General features: G+C 43.4%; 1 protein-coding gene across 1 annotated transcript in view; it reads left to right on the top strand.

Annotated features, from left to right (window-relative positions):
* The window catches only part of LOC110520015 (solute carrier family 66 member 2), a 32,530-nt gene extending 21,635 nt beyond the window's left edge, over window positions 1-10,895 (top strand). The window contains exon 4 of the mRNA XM_021596976.2: window positions 10,303-10,895. Within this exon, the coding sequence (XP_021452651.2) occupies window positions 10,303-10,523 (221 nt within the window). The 3' untranslated portion in view covers window positions 10,524-10,895. The remainder of the gene's footprint in view (window positions 1-10,302) is intronic.
* The last annotated feature ends 4,412 nt before the right edge of the window (window positions 10,896-15,307 follow it).

The raw sequence follows: 15,307 nt of genomic DNA, 5'->3' as shown, positions 1-15,307 counted from the left end.
TGAGACTGTGAAGGGATCTGGATTGCAGATTTCAGAAAACACTTGAGTAATCGGCTTACATTGACATCCCTGCATTTCTAACCCTTTGATGTTCTTGTTGGATCTGATTTTAATAGCTAGCATTTCGAGATGGCCATAATACATAGATATGGAGACAACGGACAGCCATGTTTAACTCCTCTTAATAGCTCAATACTTTCTGAGAAGTAATTATTATTTACTATTTTACACCTGGGGTTAATATACATAACTTTAAACCATTGTATAAGAGATTAATCTAAGTTAAATCAATGGCAGACTTGATGTCATGCTAAAGTTTGAGATACCCTCGCTCATCTTAAACTCAAGTCTTCTGCCTGACTGCAAAGTTTAGTTTGTTCTCTTCGATCAGGGATTTTATTTATTTATTTATTTATTTGACCTTTTATTTTACTAGGCAAGTCAGTTAAGAACAATCTTATTTTCAACGACGACCTAGGAACAGTGGGTTAACTGCCTTGTTCAGGGGCAGAACGACAGATTTTTACCTTGTCAGCTCCTTGCTTACATTTGTATATACGATCACCTGTCTCTCTTATTATGCATGGGAATACTTGGTAACAGATTTGTAAAATTAAAATAACTTGGAGCTGATTTCCTTGGTGTTTTTACAGTCTTATGTCCAACAATGACAAATAAAACTATTCTGCTAGTTGGGGAACCCTGTCTTAGATTATTATGGAAAGTACCATGAAAAGGCTTACTCAACATGACCTGCTTTAGTGAGCATTCAGGGATGTGATTGCCTTGGTTTGTGCTGCCTTTGAAATAATCTTCCAGGATAAATTAGTGTGATACTACTATGCATCGGAATCTTATAATGGTATGTACAGTATATGCAAATCAGTCCTCTTATCATTTATTTGAATGCATATTCATTAAACACAGAGGTAGGGGTTGATGAAAGGTCAACCTATAAGACAGAACACTGCAGCAGAGCCACAAGACAATAGAATATTACTGCAGTCATCTACTATATATAGCTAAATGCAAATATGGACATGCCTGAATGGCTAAATGACTTAGAAAGTATATTTTATTTCAATTTAATTTGTGAACTTAGAGCTGCCTCATTGAATATGAACTTAATGACATAGCTATATCGGCACAGTCTTTGTCCTTGTTCAAAATATTGAGGGGTACAGTACATTGTCTTTCTAGTGTCGAGTTTGAATGGATCCACTTTCAGACCCACATTATTGCTCCCTGATCAGCAGTCATGTCCAGGTCAGTCTGTCTGGTACCCAGTCAGTCTCATACAGTGCCTTGCGAAAGTATTCGGCCCCCTTGAACTTTGCGACCTTTTGCCACATTTCAGGCTTCAAACATAAAGATATAAAACTGTATTTTTTTGTGAAGAATCATCAACAAGTGGGACACAATCATGAAGTGGAACGACATTTATTGGATATTTCAAACTTTTTTTAACAAATCAAAAACTGAAAAATTGGGCGTGCAAAATTATTCAGCCCCCTTAAGTTAATACTTTGTAGCACCACCTTTTGCTGCGATTACAGCTGTAAGTCGCTTGGGGTATATCTCTATCAGTTTTGCACATCGAGAGACTGAAATGTTTTCCCATTCCTCCTTGCAAAACAGCTCGAGCTCAGTGAGGTTGGATGGAGAGCATTTGTGAACAGCAGTTTTCAATTCTTTCCACAGATTCTCGATTGGATTCAGGTCTGGACTTTGACTTGGCTATTCTAACACCTGGATATGTTTATTTTTGAACCATTCCATTGTAGATTTTGCTTTATGTTTTGGATCATTGTCTTGTTGGAAGACAAATCTCCATCCCAGTCTCAGGTCTTTTGCAGACTCCATCAGGATTTCTTCCAGAATGGTCCTGTACTTGGCTCCATCCATCTTCCCATCAATTTTAACCATCTTCCCTGTCCCTGCTGAAGAAAAGCAGGCCCAAACCATGATGCTGCCACCACCATGTTTGACAGTGGGGATGGTGTGTTCAGCTGTGTTGCTTTTACGCCAAACATAACGTTTTGCATTGTTGCCAAAAAGTTCAATTTTGGTTTCATCTGACCAGAGCACCTTCTTCCACATGTTTGGTGTGTCTCCCAGGTGGCTTATGGCAAACTTTAAACAACACTTTTTATTGATATCTTTAAGAAATGGCTTTCTTCTTGCCACTCTTCCATAAAGGCCAGATTTGTGCAATATACGACTGATTGTTGTCCTATGGACAGAGTCTCCCACCTCAGTTGTAGATCTCTGCAGTTCATCCAGAGTGATCATGGGCCTCTTGGCTGCATCTCTGATCAGTCTTCTCCTTGTATGAGCTGAAAGTTTAGAGGGACGGCCAGGTCTTGGTAGATTTGCAGTGGTCTGATACTCCTTCCATTTCAATATTATCGCTTGCACAGTGCTCCTTGGGATGTTTAAAGCTTGGGAAATCTTTTTGTATCCAAATCCGGCTTTAAACTTCTTCACAACAGTATCTCGGACCTGCCTGGTGTGTTCCTTGTTCTTCATGATGCTCTCTGCGCTTTTAACGGACCTCTGAGACTATCACAGTGCAGGTGCATTTATACGGAGACTTGATTACACACAGGTGGATTGTATTTATCATCATTAGTCATTTAGGTCAACATTGGATCATTCAGAGATCCTCACTGAACTTCTGGAGAGAGTTTGCTGCACTGAAAGTAAAGGGGCTGAATAATTTTGCACGCCCAATTTTTCAGTTTTTGATTTGTTAAAAAAGTTTGAAATATCCAATAAATGTCGTTCCACTTCATGATTGTGTCCCACTTGTTGTTGATTCTTCACAAAAATACAGTTTTATATCTTTATGTTTGAAGCCTGAAATGTGGCAAAAGGTCGCAAAGTTCAAGGGGGTCGAATACTTTCGCAAGGCACTGTATGCTGTAATACAGCTGTAATCGAAACCCATTATCAAGTTCATTTAAATTTGACTTGATAAATTACAAATCCTACTTCTTGACCTGGGGCAAGATTTTAATGACACTTTTGCTCTGCTGTGTTCCTATGTAAACTGTGACATGACAGAGAGGTGAAGCTTGAAGGTTTAACATGTGTCCATGCTTATGTGTGTGCATGTGCACACTTGTATGTTTTCTTTACATGTGAGTATGTGCACTTACATGCCTACTTGTGCAATATGAGAAAGGACAGTGGTCCAGTGTTTCTTAATGAGAGGCCAATCAGCCCACTATTTCTGAAGCTCTTGCATTATTCAAATGAGACCCACTGCTGACTGAGGGAGTACAGAAACCAGGCCCTCTGTGTCTGCTGCCTTCATTAAAACGTGTACACAACCCACAAACCTCCTCCTGCCCTGCCAGATGCCCTCTCACACAGCCAGCTCTCTACCCATAGGCCATGCCACCTGGGCATAGGTGCCATGTTGTTAGGACTGCTAGTGGTGAGTTACTGTAGGAGTCCCCTCACCAGTCAGTCTGAGTGATGTTGTGTAAAATATGTGCAGACCACACTGATCGTATGTAGGCATAGCCAACTTCCTGTTTTTCTATTAGTTTGTCAGGCAGGTCTGATTTAATGGTTTATTATTCTGGATTCAACCTAGCTTGTGTTATATGTTCCCTTTGAACTATCAATACTCATGGGTGTACTGTTAGCTGAAAGGGCATCATCTCTGTGCCCATGGTTGACCTGTCCCAGAGTTATTTGTTCAGCTGACAGACAGAGACAGGATGGCTGGTTTGGCCATGGTGACCCTGCAGGTGAAGGGACAATGGGTCTAGTTGTCCTCGGGTCAATTTGGAACGGGTCGCTATGTTAAAAAAAATGTATTTATGTATATCGGGTCCGGATGGAAAATCCCAAGGCCCATTTCGGAATGGACCCGTGAAGACCTCTATTGCTAACACTAGCAGTTGTTAGTGCTGCTGAGCTGAATGTCTTACAGATGACTAGCAGAATGTAAACCCTCTGGCATTCTAGATGTGGTTGAGCTGGACTCCGCTGTAGACCTACCGGCCCTGGGCTACCAACACTGTCACACGGATGTGTGAAGAATTTCCATTGAGTGCTTTGAGTTTTTCTGCTATTTTAGTAATTAAAATGTTTGATCTGAAGAGCTGGGGGAAAAAATAAGTGCACCTCACCACCCCACTCCTCCTTGATGTGGTGCCTCTTGTGTGGGTCTTTTGAAGTGCAGCTCGTCAACAAGTCTGCTCTCTAGTGATGCGCGGGATTACTCACAACCTACAGTCCCCGCAGTTATATCCGCATGGCGGGCGGGCACGCGGGTTTAAGGTAGTACAATATTGTGTGGATGAAGGCTGGGTGGGTGGCGGTCATGTTAAATCAAGATTTTTTAAAATAGGTAAATGCATCATTCTTGTGCAATAAAGATCTATAGGCTACATTGAGGTTTTTCTTTCATTATTGTTATCTGACGTTAGTGTGTAAGCCTAAGCTTTAGCTGTAAGCCTGCCAAATTCACGGCAATTGCCAAATGCTTTTGGGAACTTAGGCAAAAAAATTTAACATCGATTCACTGAGGTAAAAAGGACAATGTCGGAGTGGGTTTAAAGTTTAAATAAAGAGAAGGGAGGGCCAGAACAGTAACCTAATGTTTGGGAGAGATGTTATGTGTGATGACTGTGAGGCACTGAACAAATTCTACTTCAAATATGGCATGTGAAGGGAACTGTACTGTTTGGATGGGTTAAATGGAATAGTAACTGAAATGAGAACACTGACTGTAGGTCTATAACCTCTCACATAGCCTTACATAATATTAACTTCTACAGAATTAAGCAGTTCTTGCAGTAAAATTATATCCCCCATTTTGACTTGGGAACAGGAGTGGAGGACTGTCTGTAAAGGTGCTGTCTTTATCCAATAAAATAACATGTTATTAGTCACAATTGCCGAATACAACAGGTGTAGATCCCACAGTGAAATGATCTTACATGCTTAAAATCTTACAGTGAAATGTTTACTTACGAGGGGGGGGGGGGGGGGGGGTGCAATGCAAATAGTCTGGGTAGGTGTTCAGGAGTCTTATGGCTTGGGGGTAGAAGCTGTTTAGAAGCGTCTTGGACCTAGACTTCGCACTCCGGTACCGCTTGCCATGCGGTAGCAGAGAGAACAGCCTATGACTAGGGTGGCTGGAGTCTTTGACAATTTTTAAGGCCTTCCTCTGACACCGCCTGGTATAGAGGCCCTGGGTGGCAGGAAGCTTTGCTCCGGTGATGTACTGGGCCGTACGCACTACCCTCTGTAGTGCCTTGCACCTCCTGGTATAGAGGTCCTGGATGGCAGGAAGCTCTATCCTCTAGTGCCTTGCGGTCGGAGGCCGAGCAGTTGCCATACCAGGCAGTGATGCAACCATGCTCTTGATGGTGCAGCTGTAGAACCTTTTGAGGATCTGAGGACCCATGCCAAATCTTTTCAGTCTCCTGAGGGGGACTAAGTTTTGTCGTGCCCTCTTCATGACAGTTTTTGTGTGCTTGGACCATGTTAGTTTGTTGGTGATGTGGACACCAAGGAACTTGAAGCTCTCAACCTGCTCCACTGCAGCCCTGTCTATGAAAATGGGGGCGTGCTCGGCCCTCTTTTTCCTGTAGTCCACAATCATCTCCTTTGTTGTTGTCGTGGCACCACATGGCCAGGTCTCTGACCTCCTCCCTATAGGCTGTCTAGTTGTTGTCGGTGATCAGGCCTACCACTCTTGTGGCATCCGCAAACTTAATGATGGTGTTGGAGTCTTGCCTGGCCGTGCAGTCATGAGTGAACAGGGAGTACAGGAGGGGCCTGAGCATGCATCCCTGAGGGGCCCCTGTGTTGAGGATCAGCGTGGCGGATGTGTTGTTACCTACCCTTAACGCCTGGGGGATGGCCCGTCAGGAAGTTCAGGATCCAGTTGCAGAGGGAGGTGTTTAGTCCCAGGGTCCTTAGCTTATTGATGAGCTTTGAGGGCACTATGGTGTTTAATGCTGAGTTGTAGTCAATGAATAGCATTCTCACGTAAGTGTTCCTTTTGTCCAGGTGGGAAAGGGCGGTGTGGTGCAATAGAGATTGCATCATCTGTGGATCTGTTGGGGCGGTATGCAAATTGGAGTGGGTCTAGGGTTTCTTGGATAATGGTGTTGATGTGAGCCATGGTCAGCCTTTCAAAGCACTTCATGGCTACAGACGTGAGTGCTACAGGTCGGTAGTCATTTAGGCAGGTTACCTTAGTGTTCTTGAGCACAGGGACTATGTTGGTCTGCTTGAAACATGTTGGTATTACAGACTCAGACAGGGAGGGGTTGAAGAGGTCAGTGAAGACACTTGCCAGTTGGTCAGCGCATGCTCGCAGTACCTGTCCTGGTAATCCTTCTGGCCCTGCGGCCTTGACCTGTTGACCTGTTTAAAGGTCTTGCTCACGTCAGCTGCGGAGAGCGTGATCACACAGTCTTCTGGTACAGCTGGTGCTCTCATGCATGTTTCAGTTTTATTTGCCTCGAAGCGAGTTTAGCTCGTCTGGTAGGCTCGTGGCACTGGGCAGCTCTCGGCTGTGCTTCCCTTTGTAGTGTGTAATGGTTTGCAAGCCCTGCCACATCCAATGAGCGTCAGAGCCGGTGTAGGACCATTTGATCTTTGTCCTGTATTGATGCTTTGCCTGTTTGATGGTTCGTCGCAGGGCATAGCGGGATTTCTTGTCAGCTTCGGGTTAGAGTCACGCTCCTTGAAAACGGAAGCTCTAGCCGTTAGCTCAGTGCAGATGTTGCCTGTAATCCATGGCTTCTGGTTAGGGTGTGTACATGCATTCACTTTGGGGACAAAGTCATCAATGCACTTATTGATGAAACCAATGACTGATGTGGTGTACTCCTCAATGCCATCGGAGGAATCCCGGAACATATTCCAGTCTGTGCTAGCAAAACAGTCCTGTAGCTTAGCATCTGCTTCATCTGACCACTTTTTTATTGATCGAGTCACTGGTGCTTCCTGCTTTAGTTTTTGCTTGTAAGCAGGAATCAGGTGGATAGAATTATTGTCAGATTTGCCAAATGGAGGGTGAGCTTTGTATGCATCTCTGTGTGTGGAGTAAAGGTGGTCCTGAGTTTTTTTTCCCTCTGGTTGCACATTAAACATACTGATAGAAATTTGGTAAAACGGATTTAATTTTCCCTGCATTAAAGTCCCCGGCTACTCGGAGAGCCACCTCTGGGTGAGCGTTTTCTTGTTTGCTTATAGCGGAATACAGCTCATTTAATGCAGTCTTAGTGCCAGCCTCAGTCTGTGGTGGTATGTAAACAGCTACGTAAAATACAGATGAAAACTCTAGGTAGATAGTGTGGTCTACCTGATCATGAGATACTCTACCTGAGGTGAGCAATAGCTCGAGATTTCCTTAGATATCGTGCACCAGCTGTTATTTACAAAAATACATAGTCTGCCGCCCCTTGTCTTACCATACGCCGCTGTTCTATCCTGCCGGTACAGCGTATAACCAGCCAGCTGTATGTTAATAGTGTCATCGTTCAGCCATGACTCCATGAAGCATAAGATATTACAGTTTTGAATGTCCCGTTGGTAGTTTAATCTTCCGCGTAGGTCATCTATTTTATTTTCCAAAGATTGCACGTTTGCTAGCAGAATGGAAGGAAGTGGGGGTTTATTAGATCGCCTACGAATTCTCAGAAGGCAGCCTGCACTTTGGCCCCTTTTTCTTCGCCTTCTCTTCACGCAAATCATGGGTATCTGGGCCTGTTCCCAGGAGAGCAGTATGTCATTCATGTCGGGGTTGTCAGACTCGTTAAAGAAAAAAAAGGATTCTATCAGTCCGTGGTGAGTAATCGCAGTCCTGATGTCCAGAATTTATTTTTGGTCATATGAGACGGTAGCAGCAACATTATGTTCAAAATAAATTTTAAAAATACGTTAGAAAAAAACAAAATTGGTTGGGGACATGTAAAACGTCACCCTTCTTCTCCGGCACCATCCTAGTTACCCATCCCCAGGTGGTTGGGGATGGGTTGCTACCAATTGCGGGCGGGTGCGGGTGAACAAACAGCTGACCTGCACATCATTACTGCTCTGCTCTCCAGACTGGCTAAGGTAAGCACAACACTGAAAGGGATCTCACTGGTAAGGCCAGCCTGCCTCAGATGGTGCAGCAGCCTGGATGAGAGCGAAAGAGAAGGATGACAAGGGAGGGAGAGAGGGGCAGAGATGAGAGAGAGGTAGATTTACTGATTTGTTTCTTTTGGGTGTGATGCAGATCCATTGGTTATGTTTCTTCATTATGTTTTACTTAACAATTTGAGGTAGGTGTTTTTATGATTGTGCAAATAAAACTACCAGGCTTTATTAAATGGAGAGGGTGAGTGGATGGAGAGAAGGAGGGGGGAATAGAGAGAGGGAACTACAATATACTGTATTTGGACAAAACAGACCACAGTTTGGAAAACAGGTCAAGCTTTAGGAGTGCCAGTAGTACTGCTGCTCTCAGCAGCATTGCCTGCCTTATTTAAAGGAGAGAAGAGCTTTCATGTTCCTGACAAATGGCAGAGCTTGCCCCTGCAGCTGCCAGCACACTAGAATAAGGGGTTGTGGGAGGTGGCGGGGTAAAATCAATCTGATTTTATTCACAGGTGAAAAATGAAGTCCTCAGAGGATTCTTTGAATAAGGCCTCTCTGCCAGGCCCTGTTCAGAAGCTATCAGTGTCAGCGTCTGACTCTACAAACATTATTCATGTGCTGAGATAGCCTGGGCACCGCACCGGCCCTCACTACAAGGACGGACGCGACTCTGTGTGTGTGCGGGCGTGTTTCAACGCTCGTGCCTGTGTCCTGTCCCCCTCAGATCCTATCTCCTGTTCTATCTCTGTATTGGATCTGTAGGAGGTGTCCCATGATAAGGACATTAATCATGCATTCTTCTCGCTATGAGACGTCTTACTCTTGCCTCTCCCACAATTCCGTGAGCCCAGCGGTGGTGTGTAAAGGTGCTGTGTTCCTGACGGGGGTGTACCATCTTCATCACGGTTCCCCTGACAGGTGTTGCCAAGTGTTCTTTGCAGAATCTCAGAATGCAGAACCTATTGACAATACGCGGAACACGGCCACTTCCTACATGGAACATCAGAGTCCAGTCGGTTCACTTACAAATGGGCTCTTATTTAGCTATCAATTCCATTCAGCTGATGTCAGCTCGTTCAATTCCCCCTCTCTGGTAATTTCAAAGGAATACGAGGCCATTCATCATGTGGGATTACTGTCTTGTGAGGAGCTGACTGGTCCTATACCTACCACTACCAAACCGAGAACCTCTGGCGCTCAATATGCATGGTTGTGTCTGGATTTTAGGTATCACACTCAGCTAGACCCTTATCTCAGCTTGTGACCCCCAGGGCTCTCTTTAGTACTCAGGGTTGGGTTAAATGCATTAAATGCGGAAGACACATTTCAGTTGAATGCATTCAGTTGTACAACTGACTAGGTATTTCCCTTTCTATTTCTGATTTCTCTGAGCTTTGATGTCACGCTGCCTTCCTTCTCTCTCCTTTTAGGATTTTATATCCATATCCATTAGACTCTAATGCGATGAACAATGGCAATAAAAGCCAGTGAAGCAGATCTGGAACTGTATATTTACATGCCTCTCTGTGAACGGTTTGTCTCCTCTCCTGAGTTCTGCTACTATATACAGTAGGCCTACCCTATTGGGCTGCCAGTGCAAACATGGAAAATAATGGATGGAAGTTGAAATAGTCTTAAAATATCTGAATAATTAATATTTGTTAGTGAGAGAGGAGCTCTGTCTGACCACATTTTATTTTAGCTGCCACATTGCATCTCTTTTTCTCATTGGTCAGAGTGTAGGCTTAGTCTCTGGGGCTAAATTTTACTTCACTCTGTACTTTTAATCTAATTTTTTATTTTTTTTTAATCTGGTTGACTGAGTTATTAGAATAGCTCTATGTACTGTAGCTCTGTATTGGCGCTATGTGGATGGAATAATGTCAGTGATGACGCTTGCAGGATCCAGAGCCAGATATTATGTAAATGTGAAAAGCTTTTTAAAAAAGTCTCTCCAATGTTTAATTCACTTACCTGCACTCTATTGATTTATGTGCTGTGTTCAATGAATGTCTGCATTTTCTAATGAAGGAATCTCTCTCCACTTCTTTCCCTCATCTATCTCCCTCTCTTTCTCTCCCGTCTTTCCTTCCTCCACCCCCACCCCCTCACCTTTCCTCCCCATCTCTCTCCTTCTCTCTCTCATTCTCTCTCCCTCCTCTCTCCCTCCCTCCCCCCTCTCAGATCTGGACCTGTGCTACTTCTGGAGCTGGAATGCGTTTGAGGAATACCTGCTGTTCTGCTTTGCCTTCACGGTGCTGTGTGCCTTCCTCACCCTGCTCCTGCTGGACTCTGTGCTGTTTGTGGAGGGCCTAGGCTCCCTGGCTATGCTGTTCGATGCCATCATGGGGGTGCCACAGCTGCTGCAGAACTTCCACAACCACTCCACCCTCGGCATGAGGTGAGTGAGTGGCCTGGCTGTAACACACTCCATGAACCCTGTGTGGTGTATACTGTATGTCAATAGGCTGTTGGTCGACAGAGTTTTTTTTTTTCTTGAGCGGTCGCAAATTTATTTAGATTTTTTTTATGACATACAAGACACCTGTCTGATTCGCGCCTTCTCAGTGGACTAATCATTGCGGAGGCCGCTGGGATGGCACAGTCCATCACTCTAAGACTTTGTACATTGTATATTGTATATGATTTAGGGCTGTCCGTTGGCCGACCAAAAGTAATCTGTTCTTTCAACCAATCGATTGGTCGAAATTTTTAAACTTGCATTTTTCCATATATAGACACACCCTATGTGTTATAATAAAAATCAATCAATCAAATATGCATTGAGCTTGTCTGATGCTTTAAGCACAATGTTTGATGAAATAAGACACAAATTACTCAAGAGGGAGCCAGAGATCAAGATAACCAGAAGAAAAGAAAACCTAACCTGTCCCGACCATCCTCCTCCCACACCTACTGGCTTTCGAAAATGTTGCAGTTACTCTCATGAAGTTGCCGGTAATAGGCTGCACGAGGAGTGCCGATTTATCTTACAAATTCTACCAATCTGCGTGCCAGTTAGGGTTTTCAAATGCACATTTTCGTGGAACAGTTTCATTTAATTTATAATAATGTCTTCATATCTCAAAATCATTGTCATGTGGTTAATCAAAATTCTATCCAAATCTAAATGGTACAAACCTAAAAAGTTACTTCTATTGCCATTGCCAACTATGTAAAAATTGCCTATAAAGCCAACAAATGAAAACATTGCAATCTGCAGGTAGAAAATATCCTGACACATTGGCCTGTCTGCAACACACTTGAAACATTGTATCAACTATTAACTTGGGTCTTTACAGAAGCTCCTTGCAACATTGTATAAAATATTCTGGGCCCTCAGAGTTTCCTGCGCCAGTGAGCTCGGGACAGACACCGCTGTAGACTATTTGCTCAAGGGATAAGAAGTATTTGGGTAGGCCTATTTTATGATGTTTCCACTGGGTCAGAGTATGACATTTTTTCCTTTCACGCTGAGTGGATATCGAAAGGGAGAGAGCTGGAAAGATTTTTCTAATACATTGAGGAGCTATTGTTATTCTCAATGGATGTAGAAACAGACTCCATTTTCTTGCTGTATGAGGTGAAGAAAACATTACTTTGAGAAGCTCCACAGCTCATTAGTCGTGGTGCATTAAGCCAATCAGAAATACTATCATATCCCCAAATGGACACATATATACATACATTTCTGCGCAGGTCCGGTAGCCTATAGGCCTACTTCTATGTGTAATCAGTTGCGCATCCTTACTCAACATTGACAGGAGGGTTCCAAACAAAAGACAGTGACGAAATTGACAAAGCGCTTAAATGGAATGAAATGAACCAAAACTTGTTTCTCACAAGTGTAGCATAGGTTGTGTGCTCTGCAAACAACGTGTCTACTCCAACAATCAGAACGGTAAAAGACTGGAATAATAATATATTAAATGCATTAAAACTAGAACCGTCTAGCCTTTTAGAATATAAGTACCAGCTAGAGAAAGTTGCTGGGCTTCCCCTTTAGCATATGCATCAGATGCTCTCAACCTGCAAGGCGCGCAAACAAACAAAAATAACAACAGAGATAGATAGAGTCAAGGATATGTTTTGTATAATTCTACAAAGTCCTAGAAAAAACGTAGGCCTGTAGCCTATTTTCATTTCCCTTACAATAAAAACATTACAGTGTAATCCATTTGATCAACTTTATTTGTAGATTTGATTAGTAATAGAGTTATAGTAACTAATAAAGTCCAGTTACAGCTTCTTTTAACAAATTAGAAACAAAAAAATATGAGAATAATAATATAACCAGCCAGGTGTGCAGGTGAAATTATTTGCTGTATTCCTAAACAAAAGCACCAGTCATGAACAATTCTAAACAATTAATTGCATAAAGAAATTTGTGGAAAAATTAATGATGATAACATTTTAAAAAACAGTGATTTGTTGATTGTATCAAACACTATATTGTGCTATTATTTCCGTGCCTTTACACATTAATCAATCGCGTCTTCTCTTTATGCTTCGGGTCCACAAACAAATTGGTTGCACTGCACAGTTTTCATGTGTTCGTTGTTGGAATGAGACCAAGGTGCAGTGTGGTAGGCGTACCTTTTCCTTTAATTTAAAATGTTCCACCAAAAAACAATAAACAACTCAACGAACGTAAAGCTAGTAGTGCAAACACATGCAACACAAAAAGACAGGATCCCACAACAGAGAGTGGGGAAAAGGGCTGCCTAAGTATGATCCCCAATCAGAGACAACGATAGACAGCTGCCTCTGATTGGAAACCATAATCAGCCAAAAACAAATAAATATACCATATAGAATGCCCACCCCAAATCACACCCTTGCCTAACCAAATAGAGAAATAAAACGTATCTCTAAGGTCAGGGCGTGGTGCCAGTACAGGTGGCACCGGGCTGATGACACACACCTCAGGACGAGTGCGGGGAGGAGGCACAGGACGTACTGGACTGTGGATGCGCACTGGAGGCCTGATGCGTGGGACCGGTACAGGTGGCACCGGGCTGATGACACTCACCTCACGAGTGTGGGGAGGAGGAACAGGACGGACCTTACTGGGGACACGCACTTGAGGGAGAGTGCGAGGAGCAGGAACAGGACACACCTGACTGGGAAAGCGCACTTGAGGGAGAGTGCGAGGAGTTGGCACAGGACGCACTGGGCTGTGAAGATGCACTGGAGACCTGGTGTGTATAGCCGGCATCAATAGTTCCGGAACTTTAACATACTTCTCAGGATGAGTACGGGGAGCTGACTCAGGTGGCACTAAACTGACAACACGTTCCTTTATACCAAATCTGTGTATCCTCCACCAACTCAACAACTCTCCCATTTCTCTCCTCTCCAAATCCTCCTTCTTCTCCCAGACTGGCTCTGGTTCACTCCTCGGCACTGCCGACTGCTCCATGTGCCCCTCCCAAAAAATGTCTTGGTGTTTCTGTGGCCTACCTCCCCGACTTCGTTGCTGTCCCTCCTTCGCTGCTTCTGCCTGCCTCCATGGCAGGCTCTTATACTTCTCCAATACTTCCTCCCAAGTCCAGGCTATTCTCTCCTCAACCTCCTCTATAGACCAGGATGCCATCTCCTCCCGAGCATGCTGCTTGGTCTAGTTGTGGTGGGATCTTCTGTCACGTCCGTTGTTGGAATGAGCCCAAGGTGCAGCGTGGTAGGCGTACATTTTCCTTTAATTTAAAATGTTCCACCAAAAAACAATAAACAACTCAACGAACGTAAAGCTAGTAGTGCAAACACATGCAACACAAAAATACAAGATCCCACAACAGAAAGTGGGAAAAGGGCTGCCTAAGTATGATCCCCAATCGGAGAAAATGATAGACAGCTGTCTCTGAGAACCATACTTGACCAAAAACAAAGAAATAGACAACATAGAATTCCCACCCCAAATCACACCCTGACCTAACCAAATAAAGAAATAAAACGTCTCTCTAAGGTCAGGGCGTGACAATGGGCCTTGTTTCGTGTGTACCTGCCAACTTGATCTTGTAGCTTATTTCTTTGTGAGGTTCTTACGTAGCTCACATGCCAGATCCAGTGGGATGCATGGTGCTGAGGATGCAAATACATGTACACGGCCAGCATCCCGAGTCACATCTTCACTGTTGACCTTGACACTGATGTTTTGCAGGTACTATTTAATGAAGCTGCCATTTGAGGACTTGTGAGGCATCTGTTTCTCAAACTAGACACTCTAATGTACTTGTCCTCTTGCTCAGTTGTGCACCAGGGCCTCCCACTCCTCTTTCTATTCTAATTAGAGCCATTTTGCGCTGTTCTGTGAAGGGAGTAGTTAGTACACAGCGTTGTGTGAGATCTTCAGTTTCTTGGCAATTTCTCGCATGGAATAGCCTTAATTTCTCAAAACAAGAATAGACTGACGAGTTTTAGAAGAAAGTTCTTTGTTTCTGTCCATTTTGAGCCTGTAATCGAACCCACAAATGCTGATGCTTCAGATACTCAACTGGTCTAAAGAAGGCCAGTTTTTTTGCTTTTTTACAGTTTTCAGCTGTGCTGACTTAATTGCAAAAGTTTTTTCTAATGATCAGTTAGCCTTTTAAAATGATACACTTGGATTAGCTAACACAACGTGCGATTGGAACACAGGAGTGATGGTTGCTGATAATGGGCCTCTGTACGCCTATGTAGATATTCCATTAAAAATATGCAATTTCCAGCTACAATAGTCATTTACAACATTAACAATGTCTACACTGTATTTCTGATCAATTTGATGTTATTTTAATGGACAAAAAATGTGCTTTTCTTTCAAAAACAAGGACATTTCTAAGTGACCCCAAACCTTTGAACGGTAGTGTACATGCTCACACTCACACACTCACTAAACCCAATGTGGTACACACACACACACACACTGCTCTCTCAGAAATGCTGAGGAGGGGATGGTTGTCGGAGGGAATGGCTGCCTTTTTACAGGCTCCTAACCAGCTCTGAAATGTAGTTGTTTTTTAGCATTTTTTGTATCAAATTTTGTACATAATGTTGCTGCTATATTTGCTGCTACCATCTCTTATGACCAAAAAGAGCTTCTGAACATCAGAACAGCAAATACTCATCTCGAACTGGACAAAGATTTTTTGATTAATGAGTCCGACGCGAAGGATACACTGCTTTGTGAAGACAATGCCCAAATGCCCGC

This window comes from Oncorhynchus mykiss, chromosome 1, assembly GCF_013265735.2.
Source record: "Oncorhynchus mykiss isolate Arlee chromosome 1, USDA_OmykA_1.1, whole genome shotgun sequence".
In the NCBI taxonomy this organism is placed as follows: domain Eukaryota; kingdom Metazoa; phylum Chordata; class Actinopteri; order Salmoniformes; family Salmonidae; genus Oncorhynchus; species Oncorhynchus mykiss.
The sequence above is the reverse complement of the archived record's forward strand: the minus strand, read 5'-3'. Positions and strand labels throughout refer to the sequence as shown.